The sequence below is a fragment of the Pongo abelii genome, chromosome 20 (genome assembly GCF_028885655.2).
Source record: "Pongo abelii isolate AG06213 chromosome 20, NHGRI_mPonAbe1-v2.0_pri, whole genome shotgun sequence".
Classification (NCBI taxonomy): domain Eukaryota; kingdom Metazoa; phylum Chordata; class Mammalia; order Primates; family Hominidae; genus Pongo; species Pongo abelii.
This window is the reverse complement of record NC_072005.2, coordinates 51,839,477-51,851,141: the sequence shown is the minus strand read 5'-3', so window position 1 is coordinate 51,851,141 and position 11,665 is coordinate 51,839,477. Positions and strand designations below refer to the sequence as shown.

Genomic DNA, 11,665 nt, shown 5'->3' with positions numbered 1-11,665 from the left:
AAGCCGACTCTTAAAGGGTCAAGAAAAGAATGGGGAAAGGCATTCCAAGAATAGGGAACAGAATGTGCAAGGACCCAAGGACAAGAGACAGTATGATATGTTGGGGTAGTTTTTCAAGCCTCATTTTACTTGGTAGATAGTGTGAGGAGTTAGTGGTGAGATATGAGATTGAAAAGAGGTTGGCAGTGGCCAGATCACTTGGGGCTTAACTTTGCCCTGAGAGCACTAGGGAGCTACAGATGGGTTTTGAGCAGGGGAGGGCCCTGATCATATTCATGCTTGACCTCTCTAGGCCAAGTGCAGTGGGTCACGCCTGTAATCCCAGCACTTCGGGAGGCCAAGATGGGCGGATCACCTGAGGTCAGGAGTTTGAGACCAGCCTGGCCAACATGGTGAAACCCTGTCTCTACTAAAACTATAAAAAAGTAGCCGGGTGTGGTGGCAGGTGCCGGTAATCCCAGACACTCAGGAGGCTAAGGCAGGAGAATCACTTGAACCCAGGAGGCGGAGGTTGCAGTGAGCCAAATCGTGCCATTGCACTCCAGCCCATGTGACAAGAGCGAGACTCTGTCTCAAAAAAAAAAAAAGCCGGGTGCAGTGGCTTATGCCTGTACTCCCAGCACTTTGGAAGGCCGAGGTGGGTGGATCACCTGAGGTCAGGAGTTCGAGACCAGACTGGCCAACATGGTGAAACCCCCTCTCTGAGCCGAGATGGAGCCATTGCACTCCAGCCTGGGTGACAGGGTGAGACTCTGTCTCAAAAAAAGCAAACAAACATAAATAAAACCTCTCTACATGCCAAGTGAAAGGTGGAATCTGGGAGACCAAGAGACACGGTTGATGTGGGGGTGGGGGAAGGGCTTGGGTAGAGGAGAAGCTTGGATCAGGGCTGCGGAGAACAAGGAACTGAGAAAGAGGAATTCCAGGTGGTCGAATGCAAAAGACTTGGAGGCTGTAAGCGGGGGCAGAGTGAAGTAAATGGTACACATTTAGGAAGACACCCAGGTCTGTGGCCTGGTTGACTGAGTGGACGGCAGAGCTAGCCCTAAGGTGGGGATGCAAGAGAGGGGAAGGATTTGGTGTAAGACGTCAATCTCATTGTAGGATTATTTTTTCTTTCTTTCTTTTCTTTTTTTTTTCTTTTTTTTTTTAGAGAGACTGAGTCTGGCTCTGTCCACCAGGCTGTAGTGCAGTGATGTGAAAAGTGCTGGGATTCTGGGATTCCAGGCGTAAGCCACCATGCCCGAACCATTGTAGGATTTTTTTTTAAGTGTGAGATGCCCTTGGGACACTCTAGGGAGAAATCGTAGAGGCCATTGACTACATGAGACTAGAAAGATCTATGATGGGGCTGGGTGGCTTCAGCAGACATGGGGAGCACTGGCTATGAGTAGGAGCTGTTGGGATCAGGGGGAGACTTTGGGTTACGAGTGGATCACTGGGACACTGGGGCACTGTGGGGATCAATACAATTTGGGAATCAGAGGTAGGTTTTGGAGGACAAGTGAGGTTGTTGAAAATAAGAAAATCATGGAAATATACATTGGAGGTTGGTGGAAAATATGAAGGATGTTTGGAGTTAGCATTAATCAATAGTGGGTCAGAGGAAGTCCTTTGAGTTGTGTGGGGACACAGGGATTTGGCGGGTCACAAAGGGTGGGGAAGAATGGTAGCAGATGCTGTGGTCATTCAGGGATTTGAATATGTCAGTGGGAAACACTGGAGGTCAGGGGAGTGTATATTGGGCGTCTAAGGAGAGACCAGGGTCACCTGGGGTCGGCTGTGACTTCATGGGAAGGCTGGACTATGGATGAGGGCTTCTTTGGTGGGGGGGGGGGGGTCCCTCCGTTGCTAGGCAAACGGTTCCCAGGGCGCGGTTGCTAAGGACTTGAGCTTTCTAACTGGCCACGCCTCTTTCCATTGCGGGCTCCGCCCCCGCAGCCAACCACAAGTCGGTCACAGGCACAAAGGCCGCGCCCACCTTCTCGCCCCGCCCACAGTCCCAGCACCGTTACCCGAGCGACCGCGGGGGTTCGTCCCGCCTCCGGACCTGGGTGCCAATCGAAGAGGCGTTGCCCGGGCGACGACCCCACCTTTTCCGGTGCGGGCCCGCGGCTTCCGGCAGGGGGCCCGGCTGCGGGCGGCAGTCCGGCAGCGGCGGGGCCCGGGGGGCGCCCAAGATGGCGGCGGGCGGCGCGGAGGGCGGCTCGGGCCCCGGCGCCGCCATGGGGGACTGCGCGGAGATTAAGTCGCAGTTCCGCACGCGCGAGGGTTTCTACAAGCTGCTCCCGGGCGACGGCGCCTCTCGCAGGTCGGGTCCGGCTTCCGCCCAGACCCCGGTGCCGCCTCAGCCACCGCAGCCCCCGCCCGGCCCTGCCTCCGCCTCCGGTCCCGGCGCTGCAGGCCCCGCGTCGTCTCCGCCGCCCGCAGGCCCCGGACCCGGGCCCGCGCTGCCCGCCGTGCGCCTCAGCCTCGTGCGCCTCGGGGAGCCCGACAGCGCTGGGGCTGGGGAGCCGCCCGCCACGCCCGCGGGGCTGGGCTCGGGGGGAGACCGCGTCTGCTTCAACTTGGGCCGTGAGCTCTATTTCTACCCAGGCTGCTGCCGCCGTGGGAGCCAACGGGTGAGCGGCGTGCATCGTGGGGCCCTGGGTGCTGAAAGGATGGAGATTCCAGAGAACTGATAGATAGGAGGGTCCCCGAATTGACATGGGGCCCCGAGATAGACATCCTAAATGTGATGGACGTCGTAAGGCGACAGCATTGGAGGGAGTACAGGATTCTGAAATGTGATGAGAGGCCCGCGGGGTGCTGGGCAGGCATCTTGGAGGTGATGGGGGAAATCCCCTTTACATCCGTTATGCGTAGGAATTCTGGGATGGTGACTGTTGGACATGATGGGGTATCTGAGATGAGGTGGGATCCCCCGGGTTCTGGGGTGGCAGGCATTCTGCAGGTAATGGGGAATCATGAAGTGATGGAAGCCCAGAGGTGATGGAGAACCCAGTATTGGAGCCTGGAGGTGTTGGAGAGGGGTCTTGAGATTGAGCCCAGGAATGAGGAGAAGTCTAGAAGTGATGGGGGCCTTGAAGGTAATAGGGGATCCAGAAGCTGAATGGGATTCTAGAGAAAATTGGGGTCTGGAAGTCATGAGGGTCCTGGAGGAGATGAGCGTCTGGAAGCTGATGGGAGCTCTCAAGGGGATGAGAGGCCCTGGCAGGGGAATCTGCAGGTGTGATTCAGGACATCTCTAAAGCGATGTGGTGAGAACCCTGGCCGTTTATGGTGGTCCCAGAAATGATGGGGATCCTTCAGAGCCCCGAGGTAATAAATGGGCCTAAAATGTGAGAGACCATGAGGTTTGACGGGTCCCAGAACTGTGGCGGTTTAGGAACTCCAAAGTGAAGAGAATACTAGGATGTTAGGCTTTAGAGTCCTGGAAATTTGGGTGACCTCGAGGTTTGGGGGTCTTGGAATATTGTGGTACTAGGTCTCAAGGGAGTTGCTGAGGTTATAGGATGGAGTGGTGAGGCTAAAAGGAATCGGAGCTTAGGAACTGTGTGGACCCAGAACCCTGATGATGTGGACAAGGGTGTCTCTGAATTAGAGGGGACCCAACTTTGGGGAGGCACTGTGGTCAAGGGGGATTCTTACCATCTTTTTTGCTACTCTTGTCTGTGATTTGGGTCCCCTTCCTGTCTGTGGTTGCCCCCTCCTTCCCAATCCACCTACTCACCTCCCCACTTCCCTCTGGGTTCTAACCCTGCTTCCTCTTAGTGGTTTCCCCCAACCTCAACATCCTCTTCCTTCCCTTCAGTAGCATACACCATTAACTCCTTTTCTCCCACCCCTCAAGTCCATTGACCTCAACAAGCCAATTGACAAGAGGATCTACAAGGGCACCCAGCCCACCTGCCACGATTTCAACCAGTTCACTGCTGCCACCGAGACCATCTCGCTGCTGGTGGGCTTCTCAGCGGGTCAGGTGCAGTACCTGGATCTCATCAAAAAGGACACCAGCAAGCTGTTCAATGAGGAGGTGATTGCAGCCCCCAGAGCCCCCAACTTCTCTGCCTTCTCACCTACCCACTATATGCCATTAGGATGCAGCTGCCTGGGGAACAGTGTAGGCCTGAGAGGGGCAGGACCAGGGAGAAATGGAGAATAGGGTGACAGCAGCTAATGACAGCTGCACTTACTTTACCCAGGCCCTATGCTGTGTTACTCCTGTGCTGAATACCTTACTCCTTGAGTTTTCTTTATTTATTTTATTTATTTATTTATTTATTTTGAGATGGAGTCTCCCCTGTCACCCAGGCTGGAGTGCAGTGGTGTGATCTCCGCTCACTACAAGCTCCACCTCCCGGGTTCATGCCATTCTCCTGCCTCAGCCTCCTGGGTAGCTGGGACTTCAGGCGCCCGCTGCCACGCCCGCCTAATTTTTTGTATTTTTAGTAGAGATGGGGTTCACCATGTTAGGATGGTCTCGATCTCCTGACCTCGTGATCTGCCCACCTTGGCCTCCCAAAGTGGTGGGATTACAGGTGTGAGCCACCGTGCCCGGTTCTTTTTTTTTTTATTGTAATTGTAATTTTTATTGTTTTTAATTTTTTTTTTCTTTTTAAGGCAGAGTCTCACTCTGTCGCCCAGGCTGGAGTGCAATGGTACAATCTCGGCTCACTGCAACCTCCGCCTCCCAGGTTCAAGCAGTTCTCCTGCCTTAGCCGCCTGAGTAGCTGGGACTACAGGTGCACACTATCATACCCAGCTAATTTTTGTTTTTTTTGTTTTTTTTTGTTTTTTGAGATGGAGTCTCGCTCTGTCACCCAGGCTGGAGTGCAGTGGCGCGATCTCGGCTCACTGCAACCTCTGCCTCCCGGGTTCACGCCATTCTCCTGTCTCAGCCTCCCCAGCAGCTGGGACTACAGGCGCCCACCACCACGCCCAGCTAATTTTTTTGTATTTTTAGTAGAGACGGGATTTCACTGTGTTATTCAGGATAGTCTCGATCTCCTAACCTCGTGATCTGCCCGCCTCGGCCTCCCAAAGTGCTGGAATTAAAGGCGTGAGCCACCACGCGTGGCCAATTTTTGTATTTTTAGTAGAGATGGGGTTTCACCATGTTGGCCAGGCTGGTTTCAAACACCTGACCTTGTGATCCGCCCGCCTCAGCCTCCCAAAGTGCTGGGATTACAGGCGTGAGCCACCGCGCCCGGCCATTCCTTGAGTTTTCATCAACCAGTGGATACAGAAGTGTGCTGCCCATTTTGCAGATTAGAGAACTGAGGCTAGTAAATAAGTCGGGATTTAGTTGATGCCCTTGCTCTTTGAGTTCTGGGCTCTGGAGGCTTTGGATTCAAAGCCCTGCTGCACCGTTTACTCACTGTGTGACTTTGGGAAGGTGACCATTCTCTGAGCCTCACTTCTCCTCCTCTGCAAAATGGGATTCCAGTTCCTACCTTGCAGGACCGCTGTTGTAGAATCATACATGGAGATTGCTCAGTCCTGGGCCAACTTGGCCTACAAGGAGATACCAGTAAACGACCTTATCCACGGGCAGGGACTGCTCTTGGCTTCTGTCTCATTCTCTCTGGTCCAGAGGAGGTGTTCCATAAATATTCTCAGAATGAGTGAATGGCTGAAGGGAATGAACGGAACAGTCAGTGGATTAAAAATTCATTAGCTCATCCATTCACAAATAGTTTTTGAGCATCCGTTCTGTGCCAGGCACCGTTCCCAGCACTAGGGATATCACATCTCAGGGCCCTGGACAGGAGGCCCTGCCCTTTTGGAGCTTTCAGTCTAGCTGAGGAGACAGACAGTTAATCAAGTTAAGTCTTCTTGTGTCAGCAGGTGATTAAGGCCTGTTTAGAAGAAGCAGTGGAGAAGGGGCTGAGGGAAACTTGGAGAGTTTAGTAGGGTGGTCAGGAAAGCCCTCACTAAGAGGTGATATTGAAATAAAGACCTGAAGGAGGCAGGTGAGAAGAGTTGGCTGGGGAAGGGCATATTTTTTTTTTTCCTGAGATAGGGTCTCTGTCGTCCATGCTGGAGTGCAGTGGTACGATCTTGGTTCACTGCAACCTCTGCCTCCCAGGCTCAAGCAGTCCTCCCACATCAGCCTCCTGAGTAGCTGGGACTACAGGCGTGCATCACCACAACTGGCTAACTTTTGTATTTTTTGTAGAGACGGGGTCTCTTTATGTTGCCCAGGCTGGTCTCGAACTCCTGGGCTCAAGCTGTTCTGCTTTGGCCTCCCAAAGCGCTGGGATTATAGGCGTGAGCCACCACACCCAGCCAAGAAGGACATTCTGAGTAGTGGGGCCAGCTAGGACAAATGCAAGATTGCACGGAAGCCGTGTGGCCAATGCAGTTACTGAAGGAGAGAGGATAGTAGATTAGTTCCAAGAAATAACGGAGGGGCCGGCTCATGGAGAGTCTGGAAGGTCATGGAGAGACTTTGCCTTAGTCTTAGTTGGAACCCTGTGGAGGAGCCCTTCTCACTGGGGCTCACCTGAGCCCTGGAAGGCAGAAGTGACTGGAGTGATAATTTGCTCAGTTCTCCCAAGGATGGGAGGCACCTCATCCTGGGAGAGCAGCTCGTTAGTTGCATACACTGGCTGCCTGAGAGCATTAGGGCCTCGGGCTCTGGAACCCTGCTTGAGAGAGGCTGCGAAGTGTTCAGAGCAGGACAGTGCCAGGTGCTGGCTGATACTTCACAGAGCATCGCTGTGGCGGCTGCAGAGGACAGACAGGCCCAGGCATTGGAGCCTGAGGCCAGTCACAGCATTGCAGGCTTGGGGTGGTTGAATGGGATGGTGAGAGGAGGTCAGATTCTGGGTGTATTTTTTCTTTTTTTTTTTCTTTTGAGATGGAGTCTTGCTCTGTCTCCCAGGCTGGAGTACAGTGGCATGATCTCCGCTCACTGCAACCTCCGTCTCCCGGGTTCAAGCAATTCTGCCTCAGCCTCTTGAGTAGCTGGGACTATAGGCACCCGCCACCATGCCTGGCTAATTTTTGTATTTTTAGTAGACATTTTGTATCTCTACTTGTATTTCACCATATTGGCTAGGCTGGTCTGGAACTCCTGACTTTGTGATCCGCCTGCCTCAGCCTCCCAAAGTGCTGGGATTACAGGCGTGAGCCACCACGCCCAGCCGCTTTTGGGTGTATTTTGAAGGTCGAGCCCACAGGATTTGTGGAAGGATTGGATGAGGAAAAGAGGGGCAGATGCCGAGGTTTTTTGTCTAAGCACCTGGCGGGATGGGGGGTTGTCACTCATTTGTCCAGGAATTACCTTCAAGCTGCCTCCTGTGTGCACTGCTTTAAAGAACAGTAAACCAAAGATCGCTCCCTTTGGGGAGCTGGCTTTCTGTGAAGAAATTTCCTACTTGAAGCCTGACATGGTAAAGATCAGGGGAGGGTTAGGCAGATACAGCGGTCCCCAACCATTTTGGCACCAGGGACCGGTCTTATGGAAGACAGTTTTTCCACGGACTGTTGGGGGATGGTTTTGGGATGAAACCGCTCTGCCTCTGATCATCAGGTGTTAGATTCTAATAAGGAGCGCACACCTAGATCCCTCACATGCACAGTTGATGGTGGGGTTCGTACTCTTATAAGGATCGAATGTTGTGCTGCTCCGGTAGGAGGCTGGGCTCAGGCTGTAATGCCTGCTCGCCCACCACTCACCTCCTGCTGCGTGGCCTGGTTCCTAATAGGCCACGGACCACTACTGTTCCATGGCCCGAAGGTTGAGGACCCCGAGATAAAGGACAATTCTATGGCAAGCAGGACTGTCCCCTCGCCAAAGATGGGACATCGAGGCTCCTTGGAGCACCCTGTGGCCACCTTGCAGCAGCCTCTGTTTCCCCATGTTTCCATGACCTGGTGTCCATCTGTCTTCCCCAGTTTGGGAGCTTCTCTCCAAGGAGGACCTGGGCCTGGTGTGGCACCTGCTGTGTGAGCAGGGCCATGTCCAACGGCCTTCTTGGGGACTTCGGGTCGGGGAGAAGTTCTGCCTGGGTTTTACTGCCTTCTCCCAACCCCACCCTGTCTCCCCTGGCAGCGGTTGATCGACAAGACCAAGGTGACGTATCTGAAGTGGCTGCCTGAGTCGGAGAGCCTGTTCCTGGCATCACACGCCAGTGGCCACCTGTACCTGTACAACGTCAGCCACCCCTGCGCCTCGGCCCCACCCCAGTACAGCCTGCTGAAGCAGGGCGAGGGCTTCTCTGTCTATGCTGCCAAGAGCAAGGCACCCCGCAACCCGCTGGCCAAGTGGGCGGTGGGTGAGGGGCCCCTCAACGAGTTCGCCTTCTCGCCCGATGGCCGGCACCTGGCCTGTGTGAGCCAGGACGGCTGCCTGCGCGTCTTCCACTTCGACTCCATGCTCCTGCGCGGGCTCATGAAGAGCTACTTTGGGGGCCTGCTGTGTGTGTGCTGGAGCCCTGACGGCCGCTATGTGGTGACGGGTGGCGAAGATGACCTGGTCACCGTGTGGTCCTTCACCGAGGGCCGCGTGGTGGCTCGAGGCCATGGCCACAAGTCCTGGGTCAACGCTGTGGCCTTTGACCCCTACACCACACGGGCAGAGGAGGCGGCGACAGCAGCTGGTGCTGATGGGGAGCGGAGCGGCGAGGAGGAGGAGGAGGAGCCCGAGGCTGCGGGCACAGGCTCGGCTGGGGGCGCCCCGCTCTCTCCACTGCCCAAGGCTGGCTCCATTACTTACCGCTTTGGCTCGGCGGGCCAGGACACGCAGTTCTGCCTGTGGGACCTCACTGAAGATGTGCTCTACCCACACCCGCCCCTGGCCCGCACCCGCACCCTCCCGGGCACACCTGGCACCACGCCACCGGCCGCCAGCAGCTCGAGGGGTGGCGAGCCTGGCCCAGGCCCCCTGCCTCGCTCGCTGTCCCGCTCCAACAGTCTCCCGCACCCGGCGGGTGGGGGCAAGGCAGGTGGCCCGGGTGTGGCGGCAGAGCCTGGCACACCATTCAGCATCGGCCGCTTCGCCACACTCACACTGCAGGAGCGGCGGGACCGGGGGGCCGAGAAGGAGCACAAGCGCTACCACAGCCTGGGCAACATCAGCCGGGGTGGCAGTGGCGGCGGCGGCAGCGGTGGGGAGAAGCCCAGCGGCCCCGTTCCCCGCAGCCGCCTGGACCCCGCCAAGGTGCTGGGCACCGCGCTGTGCCCGCGTATCCACGAGGTGCCCCTGCTGGAGCCCCTTGTGTGCAAGAAGATCGCCCAGGAGCGGCTCACAGTCCTCCTGTTCCTGGAGGACTGCATCATCACTGCCTGCCAGGAGGGCCTCATCTGCACCTGGGCCCGGCCGGGCAAGGCGGTGAGTGGCCCCACGCCAGCCTGCCGGGGACCCGGCAGGACCCTTGGTGGGAAGAGGCAGGCATTGGCAGAGAGAGGGTTTTGTTGCTGTCACAGCCTCTGGCTCCATGGGGTGAGGGGAAGCCAGGGAAATCTTAGTGTCTCAGAACAAGATCTCTCAGATCTTAGAGTGAGGGGGTCTAGCCCTAGGCAGCAGGCAGCAGGCAGCAGGCAGCAGAAAGGGGTGGGTGTGAGAGCCAGCTGGGAGTTGGGGCGTCCAAGGCTGGCCGTCTGAAGGGCAGCAGATGGGCCCCACATGGCCAGGTCTTACTGCCTGTCACTCGAACCAAAATCTATTTCTGTTGAACATCTGTTTTTTAAATGGTGAAACTTTTTTGAGTACTTCAGGCCAAAACTCTAGGGGCAAGCTCAAGCCTGTGGGCGTGGCTGCCAGCCTGGGTCTGGGACTCAGGATCCGAGCCTCCTGCTGAAGGCACAGGCTGGGAATCCCAGGCCTGGGTTCCAGTCCCACTCCCTCTGTGACCCTGGACAAGTCACTGCCCCCTCTGACCTCCAACTCATCACCTCTTAGAACAGAGCCTGTAGGATGGGCAGTGGGTGGATGCGCTTGCCTCCTGGGTGGGCTGTGGCATTGGGAAGGTCATAGTAGGCGAAGCAGGCCTGACACCTTGTAAGTTCGGAGCTCGTCTTGGGTGTCTCAGCTTCTTAGGGCTTGGACTCAGTTGCCCAGGGTCCTGGAGGCCATGGATTGGTTCCTCAGATCCTCGGTTTTGGAATCGTAGGGTCCTGAGTCCCTAGAACTTGAGAGCACAGTCTGAGTGCCTCAGAGGCAAGAGCGGTGGGATTTGGGGAGTCTGGTTGAGTCCTAAAAGAGACTCCTCTGTCTCCCTAGTTCACAGACGAGGAGACCGAGGCCCAGACAGGGGAAGGAAGTTGGCCCAGGTCACCCAGCAAGTCAGTGGTAGAGGTAGGACTGTCCCTGAGTTGTTTCCCCAGCACCTCAGCGTCCCTCCCAAGTTAGAAGGGAGCTCCAGTTTCCCCCTCCCCTCCCACCCTCACCCTTACCCCATCGTCTCACTCAGGATCCGCCAAGGACTTTAATTATTGAGTGAAAGTGCTGACTGCCAGGACAGGAAGCTAGCTAAGATGCAAGTTCCCAGCCTAGAGCAGTGGTCTCTGGGGGGTCTGGGGCGGACCCAAGGGCAAGGCCAGGGTGGCAGCAGCTTTGGGGACTCTGGGCTGGCTCCCTCCCCTTGACCCTGGCTGAAGTCCAGGTGGTCTCTAACCCCTCCCATCTCTCCCTCTCATCTTCCCCAGGGCATCTCCTCCCAACCAGGCAACTCCCCGAGCGGCACAGTGGTGTGAAGCCATGGATATTGGGCCCCCCCAACCCCATGCCCCCAGCCTCCTAGCCATAACCCTCCCCGCTGACCTCACGGATCAACGTATTAACTAGACTAACCATGACGGATGGACTGCTCCAGTCCCCCCACCTGCACAAAATTCGGGGGCCCCCCACACTGGCCCGGACACTGGGGCGATGTAATGGCCCTTGTGGCCTCAGCCTTGTCCCCCACCCACTGCCAAGTACAATGACCTCTTCCTCTGAAACATCAGTGTTACCCTCATCCCTGTCCCCAGCATGTGACTGGTCACTCCTGGGGAGAGACTCCCCGCCCCTGCCACAAGAGCCCCAGGTCTGCAGTGTGCCCCTCAGTTGAGTGGGCAGGGCCGGGGGTGGTCCAGCCCTCGCCCGGCCCCCACCCCAGCTGCCCTTGCTATTGTCTGTGCTTTTGAGGAGTGTTAAATTATGGAAGCCCCTCAGGTTCCTCCCTGTCCCGCAGGACCTCTTATTTATACTAAAGTTCCCTGTTTTCTCAGCGGCTCTGTCCCCTTCGGAGGAGGTGATGTAGAGGACCTGTGTGTGTGCTCTGTGGTTCTAGGCAGTCTGCTTTCCCCAGAGGAGGAGTGCAGGCCTGCTCCCAGCCCAGCGCCTCCCACCCCTTTTCATAGCAGGAAAAGCCGGAACCCAGGGAGGGAACGGACCTGCGAGTCACACGACTGGTGACCCACACCAGCGGCTGGAGCAGGACCCTCTCGGGGAGAAGAGCATCCCGCCCGCAGCCAGGGCCCCTCATCAAAGTCCTCAGTGGGTGTTTTTTAAATTATCAAAACTGCCCAGGACCACGTTGCCCAGGCCCTGCCCAGCTGGGACTCCTCGGTCCTTGCCTCCTAGTTTCTCAGGCCTGGCCCTCCCAAGGCCCAGGCACCCCAGGCCGGTTGGAGGCCCCGACTTCCACTCTGGAGAACTGTCCACCCTGGAAAG

General features: G+C 56.5%; 1 protein-coding gene across 2 annotated transcripts; it reads left to right on the top strand.

Moving 5' to 3' along the window:
* Window positions 1-2,090: 2,090 nt before the first annotated feature.
* Window positions 2,091-11,219, top strand: DMWD (DM1 locus, WD repeat containing). 2 transcript variants are annotated; one of them, XM_024236801.2, is made up of 5 exons: window positions 2,091-2,621; window positions 3,854-4,036; window positions 8,063-9,340; window positions 10,232-10,306; window positions 10,657-11,219. In XM_024236801.2, exons 1-5 carry the CDS (start codon window positions 2,181-2,183, stop codon window positions 10,702-10,704), a joined length of 2,025 nt encoding a protein of 674 aa, XP_024092569.1. In that variant the 5' UTR covers window positions 2,091-2,180; the 3' UTR covers window positions 10,705-11,219. The 2 variants fall into 2 exon arrangements, with proteins under 2 accessions (XP_024092569.1, XP_009231077.2); XM_009232802.4 differs by lacking the exon at window positions 10,232-10,306 and having other exon boundaries at window positions 2,140-2,621.
* Window positions 11,220-11,665: the final 446 nt, after the last annotated feature.

Coding starts and splice junctions, on each gene's coding strand:
- DMWD (XM_024236801.2), top strand. CDS start 2,181: ATGGCGGCGGGCGGCGCGGAGGGCGGCTCGGGCCCCGGCGCCGCCATG. Junction 2,622..3,853: donor GCCGCCGTGGGAGCCAACGG/GTGAGCGGCGTG, acceptor CCACCCCTCAAG/TCCATTGACCTCAACAAGCC. Junction 4,037..8,062: donor GCAAGCTGTTCAATGAGGAG/GTGATTGCAGCC, acceptor CTCCCCTGGCAG/CGGTTGATCGACAAGACCAA.